Below are 26,034 nucleotides of genomic sequence, written 5' to 3' on the forward strand. Positions count from 1 at the left end.
CAAACAAACAAACAAAAAACAACTTTCTTTGCTTCTTACATCTAGTTAGTCACAATTTCCTTCAATTTTTCTTCTAATCTACTCTGAGTATTGGTTGGTTGGAGATCAACCTAAAAAAGATCTGTGACCCAAAGTAGGTAAGAGAATCCTAAGAGAGAAGATGGCTGTGTTGAGTGGGCTACAAAAACTAGATTCATAAAAATTATATCTTAGGTTTAGTTGAAACTGAAAGATTTATAGATGTGACAATGGATTTGCTGGTAAATTTTATGAGTGGTAATGATCACATGAGAAATCAAAAGACAGATATTGGACACATGTTCTGACTAGAAGAATACTGTGGTATAACATGACTTCAGCAAATATGTAGTTTAAACTGGGAGCATGTTTTCCCATTTACTGAATGAGAATATCATTATCTATTCCTTAAGGTCATTGATGGGATTAAATGAGATGAGATGACATATGACAACAGTAGAATTTTAAAATATTATTTCTTTCCTCTGTCAAAAATATTTCCCAAAATGCATAACATATGCCAATGTCTAACAAAACTTTAGAAAAGATTATTAGCCAATTTATTTTGAGGGTAGAATAGAAAAAAATGATTAGTTAGAAATTGATACAAGACATACCAAGCACTGCTTAATTTTGTTTTGTTTTTTGACAAGGATAATAAATTGATAAAAATGCTATAAATATTATTTTTGGAATTAGCAAGGTGCTTTTCAAAATCTCTTATAATGTACATGGGAATAAAATAAAGGTAGGTTAAGAGAATTATTGCTTATTGATCAAATATACCTAAGTAATATTAGATAATGGATAATGGATATACATCCACATGGATAGGCTGCTAACTTTGTATTTTTTCTGTTTACTCCTAAAGACTAGGATTTTTTTTTTTTTTTTTTTTTTTTTTTTTTGAGACGGAGTCTCGCTCTGTCGCCCAGACTGAAGTACAGCGGCACAATCACGGCTCCCTGCAGGCTTGACCTCTTGAGCTCAAGTGAGCCTCCCACCTCAACCTCCTGAGTAGCTGGGATTACAGTCATGTGCCACCACTCCTAGCTAACTTTTTAATTTTTTTGTAGAGACAGGGGTCTCCTTATGTTACCCAGGTTGGTCTCCAACTCTTGGGCTCAAGCGATCCTCCTGCCTTGCCTCACAAAGTGCTTGGATTATAGGAGTGAGTCACTGTGCTCAGCCTGAAGTCTTGGATTTAAGTGATAATATTGATGATTTGCTTTTCACATAATTGAACACCGTATTAGTCAGAAATCTCCAGAGGAAACAGAACCAACGGGAGACTACATACACACACACACACACACACACGTATATATATATATATGTATCTCAAGTAAGATGTGTAGTATAAACTCCAATAATCTGATTCATAAAAATGACACCTTAGGCTACTGAAAGAACTTACAGATGTGATGATCACTTTATGATTATATATATACTATATGTTACATATAGTATTTGAATTTTACAAACTTGAAATGTTAAATACAAACCAAAAGAATGCACCAAAATAAATATATTTGGATATATATAAGATATATATTTGGATATATAATGTATAGGTAAATATATATACATAAATATATAATATATATCTGTATATAATATATAATATATATCATATATCCATATATAAGTATATATCCAAATATATTTGAATATATAAGTAAATATAAATATATATAAATAGTATATATACTTATATATTTATATTATAAATAAGTGTATATAAATATATTTAAGTAAATATATTTATATATATATATTATAAGAGTTTTTTGTTTTTAGGAAATCACTTACACAATTGCGTGGCTGGCAAATTCAAAACATGCAAGGCAGAATGGCAGGCTTAAACAGGCAGGAGTTGACACTGCTGTCATGAGGCACAATTTCTTTCTCCAGGGATCCTCAGCTTTTGCTCTTAAGGCAAACCAATTGGATGAGGCCCACCCACTTTATCAAGGGTAATCCTTACTTAAAGTTGACTGATTATAGATATTAACTGTATCGTCAAAATATATTCACAGAAACACCTAGACAGTATTTAAATCTCAGAAGCTTGAAATGTTAAATACAAACGAAAAGAAAGCACCAAATTAAATATTACACATTACACAAATACAGCACTGGAAAAATGTGACTTGATGCACATTCACAGGAAAAATGTTTCAATAGTAATTGCTGTAAACTCAATGTTTTTCAACAGTGGGATATGAATTGCCAAGAATTCCAATTCCTTCCTTTCTTCCTTCTTTTCCTCATTTCCTCTTCCATCTTCCTTCCTTCCATAGAGATTTATAGGGCACTTACTCTGTGGTGGGCATTGCCCTAGGCAAGAGGAATATAGTAGTTAATAACAAAGGTATAAATCCCTGCACTCATGAATCTTTCACACTATTTGTCAAGGTAGATGACTGCTGTAGACTGAAAGTGTATGTTCCCCCCAGATTTAAATATTGAAACCTAATCCCCAATGTGATGATATTTGGAAGTAAGGCCTTTGGGAGGTGATTAGGTCATAAGGATGGAGCCCCCGTGAATGGGATTAGTGCCTTCACCCCTTCCACCATGTGAGGATACAGAAGACAATCATCTATAAACCAGAATCGAGTTTCACCAGACACCAAATCTGCCAGTGTCTTGATCTTATTCTTTGCAGCCTCCCTAACTGTGAGAAATAAATGTTTGTTGTTAGAAGCCACCCTGTCTATTATATTTTTGTTATAGCACTCTAACCAAATTAAGACAGAAATAAATATGTAAACAAATACATGGCATAACTTCAGGCACTGAAAAGCACTAAGAAGAAAAACCAAACACTGTAGATGGAGGTCTTTTCATCGTTTGAGTGGTCAGTGAAGAACTTAATGAGAATATAATATTGAATATAACATTTGAGAAGAAGTTAGCCAGGCAAAGCTCTGTTGAAGATTATGTTGCTTAGAGGGTATAGCAAGTCTAAAGGCTATGAGGTAGTAGTATTCTTGGAACATTCAATAAGTAGATATTCAGTGTGACAGGAGGTGTCACACTCAGGAGGTATCAAAGGCAACTGAAAAGTGGAGATGTGTGGTAGAAGCTGAGGTTTAAGAGAAAGACAGTAGCCATGTCATGGAGGGCCTTCTAGACCATAGGAAGAAGTTTGCATTTTATTATGTGTCATGGGAGAATTCTTAAAAGGGATGGGAGGTGATTTGATTTACATTTTTAAAAGATCACTCTTGCTAATGTGTGTGGAATAGACAGTGGGAGTAAAAGTGGGAGCAGGAAGACTGTTAGAAGATTTTACTGCAGAAGTTCAGGTAAGAGAGGATGGTGTCTTAGACGTAAGTGGTAGCAATCAAGATTGAAATGTGATCAAATACAGTGCTATGGTTTGAATGTTTGTCCTCAAATTCCCAGATTCATACGTTGAAATTCTAACCCCCAAAGTGATGGTATTAGGAGGTGGGGCCATTGAGAGTTAATTAGATCATGAGAGTGAAGACCTAATGGGATTAGAGTCCTTAAAAAAGAGGGCCCAGAGAGAGAGCTCATCCCTTACACAATGTGAAGACTTAGGAGGCTTAGGTGGAAAGATCACTTGAGCCCAAGAGTTCAAATCCAGCCTAGGCAACATAGTAAGACCCTGGGGGGGGGGGGAGAGAGAGAGAGAGAGAGAGAGAGAGAGAGAGAGAGAGATATGACAGAACATTCTGATAAATTAACTAGGAGAGAGAGAGAGTGTGTGAGCTGACAGAACATGCTGATAGAGAGAGAGAGAGTTGACAGAATATGCTGATAACTGTGGGATGTGCAAGAGAGAATCAAACGATGTCACCTAGATTTTTGGCTACTAAGTGAGTGGTGCCATCATTTACTAAATGGGTAATACTGGGGATGCAGGTTTTATGTGTGGTAAATTCAAGTGTTATTTTGGACATGAAATATTCGAGTGGAGGTTACAAGGAACAGTTTGAGCTAAGAGAAATGATTGGTGTTGGAGATATTAGTTTGTGAGTCATCTGCATATATGATACTTAAATTCGTGGACCTAACTTAAATCATTTAGGGAGAACAGTTAATAGCAAAGAAAGTTTAGGATACTCTCAACATTAGAATTTTCAACATTTAGAAGAGGGAAAGCATCTGGCACAGGAATCTGAGGCCAGCGACTTAAGAGAATGTGATAATTTTGGAAGCCAAGTTAAAAAAGTTTCTATTTAGAAAGGAGAAAGCAAATTTTAGATGCTGCTAAAGGGTATGATGAGGATATATGCAATCTTAGGCTTTATTAGTGAAAGTTTATGATGAGGGACATAATTTATATTCCATACTAGGTTGGTCAAAATATATCTTTACTGTTGTGTAGGGTATTATGACCAAATGACAGTGACAATAGGAGCATGTCAAGAGAATCAGGAGCAAGATGGTGAGGGGTCTATAGCCGGTCACTTGAAATATGAGAAAAGGAACCAGAATTTTTCAGGTGAAGAATTTTTTGGATGACTTACTAGTTAGCTTCGAGTATTTTAGGGACTCTATATTTACTATAGATTTAGAAATATGCACTGGGAGCAATGTGAGGAAGTCACCAAAACCACACTTCTAATCAATAAAGGAAACTACTTTCTAACATTCTGACATTTCTTATGAACACTGAATCACTGAAAATGTTCAAATTGTCACCAAGTTACAGACTTTCTAAAAGACTGTTTTGTATGGGTAGGACTTATGCTAGCTGTCCTTTTCAAGATCTAAGACTTGATGCTGATCTTTAGATTTTCATTTTCATGACAGTCTTCCTTATTCAACAATCTTCAGCTGCTGCATATTTGCCTCAAGGTAAAATCCTAATGCCTCTGACTAGCTTTAATAAACTTCCATAACCTTGTCCTAACTTACACTTCTGTATTTTTTTTCTGATTAAAGTTCTCTGTTCTAGTAAGGCTGGCTTCTTCACTCTCTACCACAAAAGAATGTTTGTCTTGTCTCCTCACCTTTCTTTACATCTTTGCCTGGGAGATCAGTCCTTCTTTCACTATTGAAGGAGTTAATAGTGAAAGTTAATAGAAGCCAGAGGAAAATGTTTTTCCTTTTACTCCAGGACACAAATTATCTGACTTTCCAAACTGCCACTTGCAGTAATCTATACTGCTCATGTTAACAATTATATACTGAAGTTTACATTATAGTATATGATGTTGCTATTTCATGAGTGCATAGTTCATTTCAATAAAACTTATCAATGGTAATATTGATTATATATATAGATAGATATAATAATAGATACAATTCATTTAGCTCTTACTTTGTTTCACTATTTCCTAATTTCAAATCCTCATAAAAATCTCCTAAAGGTAGGTATGATAGTTAATACTGAGTGTCAACTTCATCGGATTGAAGGATTCAAAGTATTGATCCTGTGTATGTATGTGAAGGTGTTGCCAAAAGGGATTAACATTTGAATCACTGGGCTGGGGAAAGCAGGTCCACCCTTAATCTGGTGGCCACAATCTAATCAGCTGCCAGCGAATATAAAGCAGGCAGAAAAACGTGAAAAGGCAAGACAGGTCTAGCCTCCCAGACTACATCTTTGTTTTGTGCTGGATGCTTCCTGCCCTCAAACATCAGACTCCACGTTCTTCAGTTTTGGGACTCAGACTGGCTCTCCTTGCTCCTCAACTTGCAGACAACCAACCTATTGTGGGACCTTGTGATCATGTAAGTTAATACTTAATAAACTGCCCTTCATGTATACCTGTGTGTATGTGTATATATATATGTTCTGTCCCTCTAAGAGAACCCTAATACAGTAGTTGTAGCAACTGTCAGTGTCCCACTCATATTCCCTTGTCACTCACCATTCTAGTGCATGGCTACAGAATCTGTCTATCTAGTGACTATCCATCTTTCTCTCCATTGTGAGCATGAGACATCTTGGGAGTACAGGGAGTTAATGAATCACAAAGCGGCCTTCACCAAAGATGGAAGGGTGTTGGAGGTTAAATACCTCCAACTACTTCACTCCTCACTCTGAGACATGTATTCATGGTCTGCCATAATTCCCCCATGGGACTGACCCCATGCTCCCCTAACTTATTGCCCCAAGTGATTGTTTGATGACACACCCTTTATTGGCTTCCTTCACTTTCCTATCTCACTTTCCCTCTCTGCAATGGAGTTCTTGGAATCACCTCTCAAATAAATAATTTACAGCCCAATTCTAGTCTCAAGTTCCTTCTGGGGGAACTCAACCTAAGCCAATAGGTGTTGCTTTCCATGCATATAACAAATGTGAAAACTGAGACTCAGAGAGGTTAATTAACTTGGCTAAGTTATGGAGCTAGTAGTGGCAGAGGTGCGAATCAAACATAGTCTATGTGTGGCAGGATTCTAGGGTTGGGGCTAACTTACCATGTCTATATTATTAGACTGTAACACTCTGTGAACACCCAACAAAGCCTGTCAAGTGACTACAAAATCCATAAAGATTTCAAGTTAGTTTAGTTTTTCTTTCCCTAACATAATCTATCTTAGTGTTGAATGCTGCATTTATTTATGTGGTTACTTGATTAAATGTCTGCCTCTCTTCTCTCTAAACTATATGCACCATGAGAGCAAAGACCGTACCTATTTTGACATACTATTGTTTCCCTGGCACTTCAAAAATATTTGTAAGTGGAAGCAGAGAAGTAGTGGGAGCCACGAGTGAGCAAAAATCATGAGCTAGAGAGGAGTGGAGAGAGGGATGGCTGGTATTGGGGACAGACTCAGAATCAGTAGAAGCAGTGACTGTGTTGGGGGAGCAGTGAGTGAGGCAGTGTCAGAGCACCTGAGTCATGGGAATGGTGCAGCACCTGAAGGAGATAATAACATGGTCCTTATTTTTCAGACATGACACAGGTATGCCTGTTCATTCTCTGCAGCAGCTTCTGAATCCTGAACAATAAATACTATTATTGTTCCCTATGACAGTAGACATTTTGTTGTGGAACAGTTTTCTTGTCCTGCCTTACTCCCCCAGGAATCCTTATAATAAACCTTCGTCACTTAAGGTGAACTGACCACACCTTTGGAACTTAAAAGCCTTTCAGATCTGTCAGTTGAAGATAATAATACTGTCACACTTTCTGGAGTTATGAAAGAGACAATGTACAAAGAAGCACTTTAAAAAGTTTAAAATTTTCTACTAAGTCATGACCTTTGGACGATGCTTCTATTTTCTAGCTCAAAAAAAACATGTCAGATAAAAAGAAGAGACATGGAATATGTTTAGAAGCAAGCAATAATTAAATAGTCTTAGAAAACCACTTCTGGCAGGCCCTGATCTAGAGATAAAACGCATCACTGAGAAATTAGGAGCTCCTGCCTCAGTCACACCATTAACACTGAATATTTTTTTTTTTTTTTTTTTTTTTTTTAAGATATGGTCTTGCTCTGTCATCTAGGCTAAATTTCCATGGCTCACTGCAACCTTGACCTTCCTGGCCTCAAGCTATTCTCTCACATCAGCCTCTTGAGTAGCTGGGACTACAGGCAGAAGTCACTGTAACCTGGCTAATTTAAAAATATATTTGTAGGTTGGGTGTGGTGGCTCACACCTGTAATCCCAGCACTTTGGGAGGCTGAGACAGGTGGATCACCTGAGGTCAGGAGTTCAAGACCAGCCTGGCCAACATGGTGAAACCCCATCTCTAAAAAAATACAAAAAGTAGCCGGGCATGATGGAGGGTGCCTGTAATCCCAGCTACTTGGGAGGCTGAGGTAGGAGAATTGCTTGAACCCAGGAGGCAAAGGCTGCAGTCAGCCGCAATCGTGCCACTACACTCCAGCCTGGGCAACAGAGCGCGACTCTGTCTCAAAAAAAAAAAAAAAAAAATTATTTGTAGAGACGGGGTCTCCCTATGTTGCCTAGGTTTGTCTCAAATTCCTGGGCTCGAGGGATTCTCCTGCCTCAGCCTCCCAAAGTGCTGAGATTATAGGCATGAGCCACCACACCCAAGCTGAATAAGCTTCTTAACCATGTGTGCTAAATAGCCTTAGCACACTAAGGCTTTATAGAGTAAGATAAATATAAAACGGCTGAAATACAATGACATTCCAAAGTATCTAGACAGTTTCCAACTTACAATGGTTCCACTTAATGATTTTTGTACGTTATGATGGTATGAAAGTGATGGGCATTCAGTATGCTCCTTGATTTACAATGGGGTTTTGTCAGGATGTAACTCCATCTAAGTCAAGGAGCATCTGTACTTAACAGAAATAAGTTATTCAATCCAGGGGTTCTGAAATCCTGGTACAGTAGCTACTGTCAGTGTCAAGTCCACATCCCCTTGGAGTCACCTGTGCTGTGCATGCCAATGGTCTCTTACTGCATGCACTAGTGGCTCTCTACCTGAGGGCTTTCTCTAGTCATGAAGATGATCCAATTGCACACAAGGCGGTCTGGAGGCATTGCAGAGGAGATGCTTCCAGGAGCAGCCCTCAACCAATGCCAAGTGAGAACCGATGGATAAAACACAGTTTCTTTGTCCCTTAGGTGTAACAGCTCTCAGGTGGATTCTGTGCTGTGTCCCAGAGTTTCACATCAATGGAGTGCCCTACTTATCCATAGCAGCAACCTGTTCATTTCAGCATTCCCTGTATTGGCCCCTCCCCTTTCTTGCTCTTGAACTTAAGTATTCTGGAATCAATTCCTAAATAAAAAATTTAACACTGAAGTACTAGTCTCAAAGTCTGCTTCTGGGGAAATACAAACTAACATACTTTGTCAAACTAAAGCTATACATATATATATACATATTTTTTGAGACAGGGTCTTGCTGTCACCCAGGCTGGTGTGCAGTGGCACAATCACAGCTCGCTGCAGCCTCAACCTCTGGAACTCAAGTTATCTGCCCACCTAAGCCTCCCAATTAGCTGGGACTACAGGCATGTACCACCACGCCTGGCTAATTTTTTCTATTTCTCATAGACACAGGATCTCACTATGTTGCCCAGGCTGGTCTGGAACTCCTGGGCTCAAGTGATCCTCCTGCCTTGGCCTCCCAAAGTACTGGGATTATAGTCTTGAGCCACTATGCCTGGCCTTCAATGCCAATTTTTAATGCATCAATGGAAAAAGATAAAATAAGAGCATAATATATGATGAATATTTCATGAAGCTAAATGTATGTAATTCTAAGGAATTTTCCTTTTTTTTCTAAAATTATTTCCATCCTTTCTCTTTTCTCTTCCCTCTTTCTCCCTACCTTGAAATATCCTTTCCTTTTATGAAATAAAGCAGCAGGAAATGGCAGTTTTGTTGTAACAACAAAATACTTCTCTCTTCACAAAATTGGTAAACTCATAATTGGCAATTCGGTAGTCTCTCAATTTTTGTGGAACCTTTAGTAGTCCACAAAACTCAGATGTCTGAAAGTCACTGATACATACCGTTGTATTTATATGTCATATTTCATTGCTTTTTAAAAACAATTAGATAATCAATAGGGAGTTGAAAAATAAGAGTTCTATTAAGATAACAAGTGAAGTTGAAAAGTCTTCAAAAGAGCACGTGGATTCAGAAATAATTATAGTTAGAAATAGCTGTTTTTAGTTGAGTAAAGTTACACTACTTACAATGCCTTTGCAGTAGTTAAAGCTCTCACCTTATTTATGATAATTATCTGACTTAAGGCTCCACTTAGCCCTTTCATTGTATAGTTACTTTAAAGAGCAGTGTGTATTGTCATACTAACTGAATTTGGAAGTGAAAGGGTTCCTGAAGACTCTCAGGTAGACCAAAGAATGTAATGTGAATTAGAGACTTTGCAGGATTCTTGAGGTGAAAAGAGCAAAGCTTAGTTGGATTTCATGACTGTGCTTCAGGTGCTATTTAAATTGTTGCTGGCATATTAAAAAAAAAATTATCTGTGAAAAATGGGAGTGTAATAATGAAGGAAATATGGCAGAGTCCTACCCACCTGACTCTCCCACATTCTTTGCTTTGAAACCTTTCCATTTCCTTTTCTCCTTTACTTCTACCATGGGATACTATCATGTATAGGAGCCAGGCAAAGAAAGGAAAACACATAAAGGTACCTAGTCAGAGTAAAATAATAGGTAAAGAAAAAGAGACTAGAAATCATGAAGGAGGAAAGATTCTGGCAAAAAATAATGAAGGATCTGCAATATAAAGACAAAATAGGAATAAACTAAATAACAAAAAATAAATATATTTCTCTATTATTTTATATTTCAAGAGAAGAGAGATTTAGATCTAACTGTTCTAATCTTCTTTACCCATATATTGGTTTGAATGTTTTGAGAGAGCTGTGGATAATTTACCTTGGAATTTATTTTACAGCCTCAGGGATCATCACACAGTTCTTCAATTTCTCTATGGTGTTTATAATTTTCATAAATATTATTTAGTTATTATACCACATACTGTAATCTCTGCAGAGTTATTTACCTTTTCATCAAAGTATTTCCTTTAACCTGTATCTCCTCAATGTTATTTCCTCAAAAGATCTTTCTAATAAAAAAATTTATGCTATGGAGAATTTTAAGATAAAGTCAGTAAATGCAGTGGGGACATTAGGGTTAGAAGTAAAGGCTTTCTTTCAAAATTGTTGGGTCAATGAAATATTTTGATACTATTTAGGTAAATTTGGAAGGCTATTCGTGTAGTTGAATATGTACTAGGGCATGGAACACAATTTGGCGTTCTTCAAACACAGCAGTAAGCTCTTTGTTACTTCTTGGTTAGTCCTCCCATCAGAAACTTTCATATATAGGCTCTAAGGTCCTCTAAAATTACAGTTATGTTACTGAGTTAGAATTATCTTTCCATGTACTCAAGATATCAAAACTATAAAATATTTTGGAATGTAGTACATTCATATTTCAGTTGCCAATGAAGCCAGAATGAGCCAACTTCATTTCTTAAATTTTCAGTTTTTTTCATACACAAGTTTTTGTCCAACACTTTTTATTTAGTCTTCATTAAATACTATGTTTCAAAATCTAGAGTAACTTTTCTAAAATCACAGATAAAATAGCTTATTTTACTAAAAGTAAAATGTATTTTGAATTTTCTTTCTTTTGTGTACTATTCTATTTTTCAATACCTCCTGCCTGTTTAATATTATCTGTGAATTTAATTAAGATTGTTTACTTCCCTTTGTTAACTGGGCAGAAAGTTAAGGTGGGTGGAAAAGAAAGGCAACAGACAAAAATAAAGGAAGTAGAAACATCAAATTCTTTTGGAAAAAATGAAAAGAAATTAAAGATAGGCAACTTATTTGAGATTCAGAAAGTAAACAAGCAATAGTAAAGATTAGAGCCTAGATCTATTCAATAGTAGGAATATATTAAATATTTGAAAATACCTCATAAAATATGTGGCAATTTCTTTGGATGAAAAGAACAGGGCTAACTCTAAGGCTAAACATAAACTAGGTAAGATGTTGATATAAGGCTGATTTACAAATAGACATAGTACGTATTTCCTACTGGTTAAGAAATTAATTTCCAAAGATGGGAGCTGATCAAATTTGGTGTTTGTTAAAAGGATGAAGATCTGTTCAAAGTAGCATACTGAGGTTGCCTAGGACTGGGCTAGGCAGTAGAATAGACCACAGGTTGTATTTGCAGTCCAGTTTTGTAGGTACATACACCTAAAAGTCTAGAAAACATTTAATTGAGCATTTGATAGGTGTTACACTGCATTAAATTTTGACCTTTAAAAGTGCTAAAGAATTGTCAAAAAAAGGAGGAGGTAATTCTGCAGTAAGAGTAGTGAGCCTCATCTGGACTCCCAGGCAACATACAGAGGGTGTGTGAACATTTAGAGATCAGTGAAAACCAAGAGCTGGTGATAACCTGCCCATCCAATGTCCTGCATTCAAGGGCTGACAGTGGTGATTGGGACAGGTATGTTGGAGGATTGGGATGCTAACACACTGGAGGTTTTCAAGCACCAGCTATATTAAGATTTGTTGGGAATGTTGCACTTGGTGTTCATATAGCAGACAGTAGGTAGAGTAGGTATTTTGATAGTCTTGTCTAACTGAGGGTCTAAGTTTAAAAGAAAACTGTTCTCAGGGAGGCCACTATTAGTAGTACTTCGTTATTAAGTATTATGGAACTACTTCATTCTCATTTCTAGAACAGCACAGAGCTTAGCTACTCAAAACTCACCTATTTTACCTCCCACCTAATGAATGACATCTATTATATCTTTCAGAACCTTTTTTAGGTATTGCATACCTCCTTCTTGATTAGTATACTATACATTAATATAGTGGTTCTCAAACTTAAGTGGGCAAACAATCACTTGGATGGCTTGTTAAAATGGATTGCTGCACAGTTTCTGATTCAGAAGGTCTGAGGTGGCATTACTGAATTCCTAGGATGTTGCTGGCCTTAATTCACTCGAGAACTCTAGCTCCTGTGACTGGTTCATCTTCCTTCTCCCAAGTAGCACATTGCCTAAGACATAAGCATAATGGAGGCCCCAGGACTACTCCTAATCAAGTTGGATCGTTGTCATCGACTAGGTAAATAGGCCTACGCAAATTTACAAAGAAAATGCATTGCCTGTATCTTGCCACCTCTTTTAGTGGTCTTTTCTCTTGTTCCTGGGTTTCTATCACAACCACTTGCCATCCGGAGTGTTGGCTTGATCATCCTTAGCAGAGAAAATACTGATCTGAAAGATCAATATCCAATGGTATTCAACGTGGGATTACTACTGGGAGAATTTAAAATAACAATACCGTTAATTTCAAACCATGGGAAGCTCCCTGTACATGAATGCATGTAATAGTTTGTATACATTTTAGTGTAGAAGACAAAATAACAGTCTTCTCCTTAATTGTATTAAAAATGAGTTTTCAGTTTATTGCTACTTTAGAAACTATATATAATTGTAACTGGCATTCTGGGACATTCTTGACATTTGACTGGTTGAAGGTGCTTGCATTGCGGATCACACCCTGCAGTCTTTTGCACACAGAGGACAAAAGTGCATTGATTAGTGCTTTCTGTGGCACCCCCTCCTCTTCATCAGTATCCAACAGACTTATAATAGCATAGGTAAGTATATGAGACAGTTGATAAAGAAAAACCTATGCAAATACTGGTAGAAATCTTACTTCATAACCACTATTACTACCAAAATTCCCCACCCTTCTCATATGGTGCCCTTTATTTCGTTTCGGAGTTTCAGAATCTATTTTATCTGTGCGTGTGTGAGATAGTCATGGTGATTTATAGCATGCAACGAAAAAGACAACATTTAGTACTGCCCCGATCTTCAAAGCTACCTGACTCCTGCATAGTCTCTGCGCTGCTGGCTAAGGCTGTTTCTTCCACCGGTCAGGAAGTACGGAACTAGTTTCTAGGCATTTTCCTTTCCCTTTCCCCCTTCTTCCTCTCCGCCGCCTCCCGGTCCCCCTCCCGTCTCTCCGGCTTTCATAGCGCCGAGCACCCGCGTGCTCAGGTACCCTTCCCTCTTCTCCCGCCCATCAAACAAAGCCCCGGGAGACAGGCGCGCGCCGCCGGCCACGCCAACAGGAGATGCGGCCGCGCCGCCGCACGCTAGGAACCGGAGTAGGACAGCAAGCGCGACCACGCACCGCGCGTCCCCGCCGCTTCCTTCCCTCTGGACTCTTCCCTTTCCTCCAGGCCCGGCCCCCCGCCCCCCGCTCCGGGAACGCGCCTGCGCACAAGCTGTCCTCTCCCTCCTCCGCCCTTCCTTCCCTCCGTCCCTCCTCCCCTGCCCCGCCTTCCTTTCTCTCTCTACGGTTTCAGTCACTGAGAGCTCCAGGTAGTGAGCAGTTCAGTCGATTTCCTTGTTACCCCTCCCCCCTTTCTCTTGTCCCCACCCCTCTCATCTGCCTGGTGGAGGATGAAGCGGCTGCAGTGGCCCCAGCCTCAGCAGCGGCACCGGCGGTGGCTGCGGTGTGGGTGGCCGGAACTGGGGTGGTGAAGAAGCGGTGGTGGCTGCTGAAGGAGCGATAGCCACCTAAGCCTCTTTCCCTGTGCTTCCTTTCCTCTTTAGTGCAGCCAGGAAGTTTTCGCTTCTGTACATGTGTTTGTGTGCGTGAGTGTGGGTGTGTGCCGTGAGGTTTGGGTGGCGTTTGTGCAGGCGTTGGGTTTTTTGCCCACTTCGCTTCCCGTAACCCAAGCAGCTCCGGAGCCTGGGCTGTGGCCCTAGGAGGGGGCGCGGCGGCGGGCTCTCTCCTTTTGTTGTTGTTTCCTCCGCCTGGGGAGCTGAAGGGGAGACGCGTCTGGGTGGGGCGGCTCGGAGCCCGGGCCTGGTGGCCCCCGGGGCTCCCGGGCGGGCAGGGTAGGGCAGAGTAGAGCGGGCTTCAACATGATGGCGGCCGAGGCCGGCAGTGAGGAGGGCGGCCCGGTAACAGCCGGAGCTGGAGGAGGCGGCGCGGCAGCGGGCTCCAGTGCCTATCCCGCAGTGTGTCGGGTGAAGATACCCGCGGCCCTGCCTGTGGCGGCCGCCCCCTATCCTGGGCTGGTGGAGACCGGAGTGGCTGGAACTCTGGGTGGCGGAGCCGCTTTGGGGTCAGGGTTCCTAGGAGCCGGGTCTATGACAGGGGCATTGGGGGGAGCCGGACTGACAGGGGGAGGTACTGCTGCTGGCGTGGCTGGTGCTGCTGCTGGCGTGCCCGGTGCTGCTGTCGCTGGACCTAGTGGAGACATGGCTCTCACCAAGCTGCCCACTTCGTTGCCTGCTGAGACTCTCGGGCCAGGCGGCGGTTTTCCCCCTCTGCCCCCTCCCCCTTACCTGCCCCCTTTGGGGGCGGGCCTGGGGACAGTGGACGAAGGTGACTCTCTGGATGGACCAGAATACGAGGAGGAAGAGGTGGCCATACCATTGACCGCTCCTCCAACTAACCAGTAAGTTAAGACTGCTGTTCAGGAATTTGGGCAGCTGGCTCCAGAAAAGAAGTGGAAATGGGGTAAACCATATTTTGTCTTTTTCATCTGTGATTTGTTTAGGAAAAGTTTTTGAAGTTTCAGGTTTCTTGCGTAGGAATTTAATTTGATCACTTATCTTCCTTACAGGCATACTACCTGGCGTCTTCCTACATTTATTGCTCTTCTGGGAAGGTGTAAAGTTTTTAAGATGGAAAGCATGAGAAAATGTGTATCTGATGAGAACCGGATATGGTTCTGTCCCTTCCAAGTTGAGGTGGTGTCCCAGGATTTAGTCAAACTGCGGCTACCAAGGCAGTCATAGTGTATATTAACCTGTGTGTGTTACTTGATAAAGCTAGATGATTAGTGAGAAACTTTGAATACAAATATTTAAACGAGTATTGTATTAATAATTTGAAAAATGTATTGGTTAGAATGTTTTTATTTCAGTGCACATCCCAGCTTCTGATTAGAGAAAGCATAGTGATGTTTAGAAGAGTCTGTGGGTCACTTAATGAGAACTTGGGTCAGAGAGAAAGGAAAGGAATACTGTGAATTATAGGTGTGATTAAGAGCCTGTATTCCAACAATGTATCTTCTTCCCTAGGCTTCCCACTTAGCTTTTATAGTCGAGACATTGGAAGTACAACAGTGAGACAAAACAAAATTAACAGAGCTTCCTTTAAACATTTTTTGTTGGTGGCCAGTATAGTATTCTATTTGAAAATTAAGTAGAATATACAGGACAATGACTTTTTTTTAAATGTAAGTTAATACCTCCTCACTTGTCTTAATTGAACTTAGGTGTTTATTCATAAAGGTGGACCTTGATGAAAATGTTGCGATGGGAAGTGGTATTAGGCAAAACTTGTTATAGGTTTGTCGTATAACTCTTAATTGACCCTTAGAATTTTAACATCCTTGGTGAATATCAGGAAAGAAAGATTTGGTTCATATGTTGACAGTCATTCTGGACAATTCAGAGGTTTTTTTTTTTTTCCTCTCTCCATTGCCCCCAAGAGATGGAGTCTAGCTCTGTTGCCCAGGCTGCAGTGTAGTGGCATGGTCTTGGCTCACTGCAACCTCTGCCTCCCGGGTTCAAGAGATTCTCCTGCCTCAGCCTCCCTGGTAGCTGGGATTACAGGTGCATGCCACCATGCCTGGCTAATTTTTGTATTTTTCATAGAGACGAAGTTTCGCCATATGGCCAAACTGGTATCTAACTCCTGACCTCAGGTGGTCGGCTGGCCTCAGCCTTCCGAACTGCTGGTATTACAGGTGTGAGCCACCGTGCCCGGCCTTTTTTTTTTTTGGATAAGCTTCTTTGGAGCATTTAGAAAGGACTGAAACTAGGAAAAGATTCTGTTACCCTAATCTATTTTTGACTTAAGGCTACATCTTTTGATACTTAAAGTGGAAAAGTAAAGTTAGTCATATTTATGCCAGCCATGTTATAGGGATGTAGTGTTCCACCTTTTATATTCCTCAATAAAGGGTTCAAGTCTTGCGTCAGAGTTTTGTTCAAATTTTACATGACAATTTGTTTCATGTCATTGTAATGCAGAGTCCCTGGGAGTGTTCAGGGAGTGTTAAACATTCCAATTTTGCCGGTCGCGGTGGCTCACGCCTGTAATCCCAGCACTTCGGGAGGCCTAGGCAGGTGGATCACCCGAAGTCGGGAGTTTGAGACCAGCCTGACCAAGATGGAGAAACCTTCTCTCTACTAAAAATACAAAATTAGTCTGGCGTGGTGGCAGGTGCCTGTAATCCCAGCTTCTCAGGAGACTGAGGCAGGAGAATCGCTTGAACCCTGGAGGTGGAGGTTGCAGTGAGCCGAGACCACGCCATTGCACTCCAGCCTGGGCAATAAGAGTGTAACTCCGTCTCAAACAAACAAAACACACACACACAGTATTACACCACTGCTTTTGAAAGAAAAAGTTCAATTTTTATTAAATGCTAACAGCATGCTTGGTACAGTGGTTATGAAAAACAGAATGCAACTTTTCATACTGAAAGAATCTAGTCTTATGCTAGTTTATAACTAAATTAGGTATATTTAGGATATTGTAGTTGAAAACTTTTTAATAGACTTCTTTTTTTTTTTTTTTTTTTGAGATGGAGTTTTGCTCTTTCGCCCAGGCTGGAGTGAAGTGGCCTGATCTCGACTCACTGCAGCCTCCGCCCCACCCCTCCCCGCCTTCAGGTTCAAGCGATTCTCCAGCCTCTGCCTCCTGAGTACCTAGGATTACAGGTGCCCGCCACCAGACCTGGCTAAGTTTTACATTTTTAGTGGAGACGGGGTTTTGCCATGTTGGCCAGGCTGGTGTCAAACTCTGACCTCAGGTGATCCGCCTGCCTTCCGAAGTGCTGGGATTACAGGTGTAACCCACCACGCCTGGCCCAATAGACTGTTTTTTAGAGTAGTTTTAGGTTCACAGCAAAAATGAGGGGAAAATACAGGGTGTTCGCATTAAATTTTTAATAATAAACACGATTGGGCTGGGTGTGGTGACTCACGCCTGTAATCCTAGCAATTTGGGAGGCCAAGGCGAGTGGATCACCCGAGGTCAGAGTTCAAGACCAGCCTGGCCAACATGGTGAAATCCCGTCTCTGCTAAAAATACAAAAATTAGCCGGGCATGGTGGTGGGCGCCTGTAATCCCAGCTACTCGGGAGACTGAGGCAGAATTGCTTGAACCAGGGAGGTGGCAGTTGCAGTGAGCCGAGATCCACCATTGCATTCTAGCCTGGGCAACAAGAGTGAAACTGTCTAAAAAAAAAAATAAACAAAAAAACACGATGATTGAGTAGTTATGAAAAATTGTGAGAAATTCATTGTGTGAGATTTTCATCATCATTACATGCATTTGGAAATAAAAATTGTATGACCGTGTATGTGAAACTTGTTCATGTTCTAAAAAATACCATTCATTTCTAGTATGTTTTTAAAATTTGCCACTGAGAAGTACAAATTTCCTTCTTATTTCATCTTAGATATCAACCCAGAGTCACTGGAGGCAATACAGTGTAGTGGTTAAGCGTGCAGATTCTGAAGTTAGACAAGATTTGGGTTGGAATCCTGACTCTGCCACTTACTAGCTGGGTATTCTTGGAAAGGTCAGTTTCCCCATCCGTGAAATGGGGATAGGAATGGTACCTTCCTCATAGGATTTTTTTTTTTTTTTAAGATTTAATGAATACCTAGATGTATTCAGCACAGTACTTGGACGTAGGTAACTAAGGTAAATACATAATCCTCTGTGCCCATAACCGTAAAATTTTACTGTCGCTAAATTGTCTGCTGATTCTTTTGGTTAGAGGGTCTCCCTTATTACATGACTATTTTAGAGAATGTTTGGAACTCCAAATCAAGCCTACCATGATTAATTATGTTAAGAATTTTATTTTAACTTTATAAGGGCTTCTAGCAGTAGGTTAAGCAATTTTAGAGGTGAAATTCAAGTGTTCTCTATAAATTCCTATTCCTGAATGTAGACGTTCATATTTTTAAGTGGAAGGAAAAGCCTTAAAGACATTTTCAAGTAATATTTATCTTTTGTAAAAGTATTGAAGAAATATTGGACTAAATACTGACTATGAGTAACTGGTCACCTTAGTTATGGATAGCATGATATTAAGGAGGTTTAGGTCACAGGATTGAGTCCACGAGTGGCTTGTTACTCCAGTGTTCCATGGTCAGGGTGTTAGTTCAGCTTTGTTCCCAGGTAGTTTTGTGCTGTTGATCACAAAAGAGTCAAATGACAATATGTAGATAGAACAGTGCAAATATCTTAACACTATTAATTAGTATTTTGTACCTTGTTTGTCTGTGTACGTGACGAATTATTAGTCTCATTTTTATTACTGAGCATTTTCATTAGTTTGGTTGAGGCTGGAAATGTTTATGTAATTTGTACTATTTATTTGAATATTTTGCCTTTTGAAAGTTTTGAGAAATTTTAAAAATAAAAAAATTCTTACTATTTTTCTACTATAAAACTTTCTATATCTAAAACTGTTAATAAATTTCTTTTTCAAGAGAGAGAAAAGGTTAAATTAAAGCAGTTTGTCACTAGTACTCCATAATTTTTTGGAGTTTCTTTTCATGGTTCTCATTTTTTGCTTCTGTGGGGTGAGGGGCGGTGGTGGTAAAGGAATATTGTTTGTGTAGTGCACCACCAATTATATGTAGAGATTTTTAACTGTGAGTCTGCAGTAGCAAGTGGCCATTGGTGAGAATTCAACCCACAGATGTATACTGCTTGCTTTTAGGGTATTTGGAATATTTGATAATTGTCACCATTTAAGGATAGAGGTTTTTTTTTTTTTTTTTTTTTTTTTTTTTTTTTTTTTTTTTTTTTGAGATGGAGTCTTGCTCTGTTGCCCAGGCTGGTGTGCAGTGGCATGATCTTGGCTCACTGCAACCTCCGCCTCCCGGATTCAGGGGATTCTCCTGCCTCAGCCTCCCGAGTAGCTGCAGTTACAGGTACACACCACCATGCCCAGCTAATTTTTGTATTTTTAGTAGAGACGGGGTTTCACTCTTTTGGCCAGGCTGGTCTCGAACTCCTAACCTCAGGTGATCCGCCTGCGTTGGCCTCCCAAAGTCCTGGGATTACAGGCACGAGGCACCTCGTGGCCAATAGGAAGATTTCATATTTAAGAAGTCTCAACTTCTAGCATCTCTAGAAAACCCACAGGACTTGGCTGTACCTGGTGGCCATCCCTGCTTGAGACTAGATTGCCAGAGCTGAGTAGCAGTTGACCCTTTTAGGTGGGTACTGAGGTCTCCATTTGCAGTCTCCACCAGGTCTGCTTTGCCTTTGCTATTGCAGTATTTGCCTGGCATCTGGCCTGGATCTTACCCTGAACCTAATATTCAAACTTCTCAAGCCTGAAACTTCAAGGAAAAGAAAATAAGGAATGTAAATAGTACCTTTCTTTTTTTAAAAAAATCATTTTACTGTCTCTACAAAAATAAAATCATTCTTATTAAGTCAAATAATTGGTGAAGGTTAATGTTAGAACATGTAGCATTCGTTAATTTTGTCACTGATTGCATTATACATATGGATGAGTCATTGTTTCTTAATAAAAATGGGGGTGAGACTTGCTAAGATTAGTTATGGACAGTTATTGATGACCAGAACTCATATTTTTTACTGTATTTGTATAAGTAGTAGAGAAATATAGTAGGTGCTTCAAGTGTTACAAGAGTAAAATGCCCCTTTTCTCAACGGGAGAAAAGGGAGTATTAGATCTGGTAGGAAATTAAGTAAACCAATTACTGTGATTCAGGCTAGGTTAAGATAAATATCATGAGTGAAGTATGGGCAAAGGTCACGAGGGTTAAAAGAAAAAGAAATTTATGTTACCAGGATCAGTAAATTCTTTGAGGAAAAATAGCAGGTATGTTTTTCCTGCTACTTAATTTATTTTCTGAGCAAGAGGTTATTGGTGCTGAAGCTCTTTGCTTAATGATTCTATCAAAAGACACAATTATGAATTGGATGAGTTTAAACTTTTCACCCCTAAATTAGTGAAGAATCTCGTCAACAGAACTCTTAGTTACCTGTGGTCTGGACGTAAGTTGACAGTGATGTCTGTAGTTACTGAGGTACAGAGCACAGTTGAATGCTAGAATCGGTATGGATCATTGATTAGCCACTCTGGGGAAAACAGGCAAACATTATTGGCAAAGCCGAAAAGGACAACCATAAATTAGGAAGGGAAAAGGAAAAATGAAGAGTAGACTTTCTGGTTACTTTACTTCTCTCTCTTTACTGGCCATTGGTGAAATGAACAGAGTCCCTTTAAGAACACTTAAATACTCAAAAAAGTACCTTTTGGGGGAAGATTTTTTTATAGTGATTATTAACTGTAACAATGGTTACCACTGACATTTTTTGTTGTTGTTGTTGCTTACTACCAAACAGGAACAGTTCTAATTGGTTTATTTGTATTGTTTTGGTTATCTGTTGCTGCATAATTAAGCACTCCAAAACATAGTGGCTAAAACAATTGTGTATCTGCTCTTGATTCTAAAATTTGTGTATGGCTTTATGGAGACTTCTCCACATGTGATCTGTTGGCTATAATGTCCACGGTGGCTTCTTAACTCATAAATCTAGTGCCTTAGCTGGGATGGCTGGAGCAGTTGGTAGATAGCTGGGCATTTCCCTCTTGCTTCCTCCCTGTGTTGCCTCTGCACTTGAAGAATGTTGGCCTCCTTCTTCTTTTTTTTTTTTTTTTTTTTTTTCCCCCCGAGGTGGAGTCTTGCCCTGTCGCCCAGGCTGGAGTGCAGTGGTAGGATCTCGGCTCACTGCAACCTCTGCCTTCCGGGTTCAAGCGTTTCTCCTGTGTCAGCCTCCCGAGTAGCTAGCATTACAGGTGTGTGCCACCATGCCCAGCTAATTTTTGTAGTTTTTGTGGAGATGGGGTTTCACCATGTTGGCCAGACTGATCTCGAACTCCTGACCTCGTGATTTGCCACCTCAGCCTCCCAAAGTGCTGTGATTACAGGCATGAGCCTCTGCGCCCAGCCAGCTTGGCCTTCTTCATAACATGGCAGCTATGGCAGTTCCATGAAAGACCTTTCCAAGCCCTAGTGTGCCGGTATTTATCAAGCCTCTGTGCTCCTCATGCTTGCTAATATTCCAATGGCGAGTGCTGGTCACATAACCCAGTATGCATTAAGTATGGGAGGGGGACTATTAAAGGGCATGGATACAGCAAGTTGAGCTTTTCTCAGGGCGCCAAAGTAATGGTATACCATGTGTATTACTTATTTACATGTAATACCAGATAATAGAATACTACTGGGGAGGGACAGGGTGGGAGGTAGGACAAATACTTACGAGTTCTTCCTTCAGGCCCGGCAAGCTAAGTTGTCTTTCATTAAATGAGTCAAATTTCTCCACAATAGATGTTGCTTTTTGGCCACCATTATCTTAATTTTAAACCAAAAATACTGAATATAGATGTTGGTTACTATATGAATATGCAGGTATTTGTGTGATAACTGTGTTACCTTGAAATCACTGGCAGTAAATTTCGGTGTTGTGCTATGTTAAAAATTGTTATTAGCTACAACTTATTGATAACTATATATGTGTCTCTACAGGATTTAGGGTATGATGATTTTAGGTGTTTTAGTGGTTATTTGATTTAGTAAGTAAAATAATGAACAGTATGGGGGACAAAAAAATATATAGTTCTACAGTCTAGTTGGAAGATGAGGCATTACTGATAGGGAAATAAGTAGTCTACAGATATGTTGTACAGGTAAATTTTTCAAATTCAGAGAATAGTTGCCAAGGAGTGAAAGAATCAAAGTAAATGAAAGATTGATACTGAAATTTCATACCATAATTCTCTTGGAGGAAATTTCAGTATCATTCTTTCATTTAGGATTATTACAGAGAGAAAGTATGATTAACTTTTGTAGTATTTGTGTTTCAAATTGTAGTCAAATTGTTATGTGTAACATAGAGTTTTAGTTATAGAGGGAAGCTTCTCTGCTTAGATACAGAAGTAGCCTTAGGTAGAGTGACTTGCTTCACTCTACCCTACACCCTAGCTAAGTTCATATAACTAGGTAGTAGTAGAACTGGGACAGAATCCAATTCTCATAATTTTTCACATATATTTAGATTAGGGTAATATTTATAATTCATTTTGTTTTTAATTTTAGAGGGGACTAGAAGCAAAGGCTCAGTGTTTACTAATCATTTGCTATATGTCAGGTACTTTATATAGATTATCTTATTTAATTCTTACAATGATATAGTGAGAATGGGCATCATCCTCATTGTTGAGAAAACTGAGTGATAGAGCTGGAATTTTAATGTAAATACTATGCTTTTTCTTTTGTCTTGCCCCCTTCCATTACATAGAATGTACACACATATATGCACCCACATAAAACTTAACGTACTTCAGGGCTGGCGGTAACTGGCGTTTTGGACTTAATAGTTCCCCCTTTTCCCTCGATAGTTCCCCCTTGTCCCCCAGAGTCATAGGTTGAAGCCTTAACCGCCAATGTAACTGTATTTGGAGATACAGCCTTTAAAACAGGTAATTAAGGTTAAATGAGGTCATAAGGGTGGCTGGTGAATCCTATAGGACGGGTACCTTTATAAGAAGAGGTACCAGGAGTATGAGTGCATAGAGAAAAGGTCATGTGAAGACATGGTGAGGAGGCCTTCATTTGTCAGCTAAGGAGAGAGGCCAGACCAGAAACCAAGCTTGCCAGCACTTTGATATTCAATTTTCAGCATGCAGTACTGTGAAAAAATAATTTCTGTTGTTTAAGCCACCCAGACTGTGGTATTTCATTATGGCAGCCCAAACTGACTAATGCATGGGTAACTCTACATCTTTAAAAATGGATTTGGATTATTTTGGAGCAGATTAAATGCATAAATGCTGCTTGAGAAATAAGGTCCTCATTCTTTTAATTTCTTCCACTGTGGGAGAGAAAATCTTGCCTTACTTTACCTCTTTGTTAGTCAGTGACCTTTATCTTTTTTGGCTGTACCTCTGTTGAAAGATGGAAAGCATATTTAAATGCACGTCTGATTATTATAGTGTGGAAAGATCCTACACATGACCATGGTAGCCATGGAATATCCTATGGATAAGCTGTTACTCCAGCAAATTTTCTGTGTTCATTGTGTGTTCATTGTTGTAGCATTTTACTTTAAAAATTTCCTTTCTCTCATACATCTGTCTCAAGCTCAAGGAAAGACTTAGAGATCTCACTCACCTCTTTTAAGTGTTTTTTGTAGGGATAACTCACTAAACTGGGTTCATATTAGACACTTGTGTAATGATAGAACCATATCTCACCTGTGTTCTTTTCTATCTAAATATTGATTAATTTCTCTAATTTTTAAATCTTTTTATTTTGAGATAATTGTAGATTCATATGCAGTTTTAAGAAATAAGACAGATGGGCCGGGCGCCATGGTTCATGCCTGTAATCCCAGCACTTTGGGAGGCCGAGGCAGGTGGATCGCAAAGTCAGGAGATCGAGACCATCCTGGCTAACACGGTGAAACCCCGTCTCTACTAAAAATGCAAAAAAAAAAAAATTAGCTGGGCGTGGTGGTGGGCGCCTGTAGTCCCAGCTACTCTGAGACTGAGGAGGCTGAGGCGGGAGAATGATGTGAACCTGGGAGGCAGAGCTTACAGTGAGCCCAGATCGCACCACTGCATTCCAGCCTGGGTGACAGAGCAGACTCCGTCTCAACAACAACAAAAAAAATAAAAAAGAAATAAGACAGAGATGAACCCCTTCATCCATTTTACCTCAGTGGTAACGTCTTGCATAACTATAGTGCAGTATCACAACCAGGAAATAGACATTGCTGTAATCCAACTATTTTATCCACATTTCGCCGGTTTTACATACACTCATTTGTGTGTGTGCATGCATGGGTGTGTGATATATTTAGTATTTACTTCTGTGCAGTATTCTAACATGTAAATTTGTATAATCATTACCATACTAGAGATACAGAACAGTTTCTTCACCACTGGGATCTCTTGTGCTGTGTTTTTATAACCAGAGTCTCCTTCCTCTTTCCTTATCCCCTGGTAACTGCTAATTTTTTCTTTTTCTTTTTTTTCTTTCCCCCTGTCATTTAAAGAAGATTGTGCAGGCTGGGCGCAATGGCTCACTTCTGTAATCTCAACACTTTGTGAGGCTGAGGTGGTTGGATCGCTTTGAGCCCAGGTGTTCAAGACCAGCCTGGGCAACATGGCGAAACCTTGTCTCTACAAGTAAACAAAAACTAGCTGTTTATGGTATTGCACACCTGTAGTCCCAGCTACTCAGGAGGCTGAGGTGGGAGGATCACCTGAGACTATGAGATTGAGGCTACAGTGAGTTATGATTGTGCCACTGCACTCCAGCTTGGGTGACAGAATGAGACCCTGCCTCAAAATGGAATCAAATAGTATTTAACCTTTTGGGATTAGCATTTGTCACTCAGCATAATTTGTCAAGTTCATGTAAGTTGAAGTATCAATATTTTGCTTTTTTTTCATTGCTGAGTAGTAGTCCATGGTATAGATGTGCTACAGTTTGTTTAACCATTCAGCCATTTGGGAACATTTGGGTCATTTCCAGTTTTGGGTATTATAAAAAAAAAAAAACTGCTATAAACATTTGTATATATGTTTTTGTGTGAACATAAGTTTTCATTTCTGTCAGGGAAGTTCGTGAGAGTACAGTTACTAGATTGTATGATAGTTGCATGTTCACTTTTATAAGCAATTGCCAGTATTTTCTGTAATGGCTATACCTTTTTATATTCTCACCAGCAATGTATGAGAGATCCGGTTTCTCTGTGTCTTAGCCAGCATTTGATGGTACCACCATTTTTTATTTTAGCCTTTCTGTTTTTACTGATATCTCATTGTGGTTTTGATTAACATTTTTCTAATGTCTAATTATATTAGTCAAGGTTCTCCAGAGAGAATCAATAAGATATATGCATATATAAAAGGGAGTTTATTAGGGAGAATTGGCTCATGCCATTACAAAGTCAAAATCCTGCAATAGGCCATCTGCAAGCTAGCGAATGAGAAAAGCTGGTACCACGTCCCAGTTGGAAAGCCTCAAAACCAGGAAAGCTGACAGTCTGAGGCCAAAGGCCTGAGACCCCAGGGAGGCTGCCAGCTTGAGTCCTGGAGTCCAGAGACCAAAGAACCTGGAGTTTGATGCCTAAGGGCAAAAGCAAACTATCCTTCACTAGAAGAGGGTGGGGAACTCAGCAAGCTGGCTCTGTTTCTCTTTCTGCCTACTTTGTTCTGGCAGCTGATTGGATTAGATGGTGCCCACCCAGAGTGGGTCTTACTCTCCTCATTCACTGACTCACATGCCAGTCTCTTCTGTAAACACCCTCACAGACACATACAGGAACAATGCTTCACCAGCCATCAAGGCATCCCTCAGTCCAGTCAAGTTGACACTTATTATTAACCATCACACTAATGATGTTGGAAAATCTCTTCTCTTCTCTCCTCTCCTCTCCTCCCCTCTCCTCTCCTCTCCTCTCCTCTCTTCCCCTCCCCTCCCCTCCC

At 39.9% G+C, this 26,034-nt stretch overlaps 1 protein-coding gene across 5 annotated transcripts in view; it reads left to right on the top strand.

Moving 5' to 3' along the window:
• The first annotated feature begins 14,181 nt into the window (after positions 1–14,181).
• The window catches only part of RASA1 (RAS p21 protein activator 1), a 120,748-nt gene continuing 108,895 nt past the window's right edge, over positions 14,182–26,034 (top strand). The window contains exons 1-2 of one of the 5 annotated variants that reach the window (XM_025386889.1): positions 14,869–14,981; positions 15,088–15,214. In XM_025386889.1, the coding sequence (XP_025242674.1) occupies positions 15,177–15,214 (38 nt within the window). In that variant the 5' untranslated portion in view covers positions 14,869–14,981; positions 15,088–15,176. Of the gene's footprint in view, positions 14,982–15,087; positions 15,215–26,034 lie in introns of all 5 variants that reach the window. The other 4 variants (XM_025386887.1, XM_025386890.1, XM_025386891.1 and 1 more) reach the window with 4 other exon arrangements.

This window comes from Theropithecus gelada, chromosome 6 (assembly GCF_003255815.1).
Source record: "Theropithecus gelada isolate Dixy chromosome 6, Tgel_1.0, whole genome shotgun sequence".
In the NCBI taxonomy this organism is placed as follows: Eukaryota; Metazoa; Chordata; class Mammalia; order Primates; family Cercopithecidae; genus Theropithecus; species Theropithecus gelada.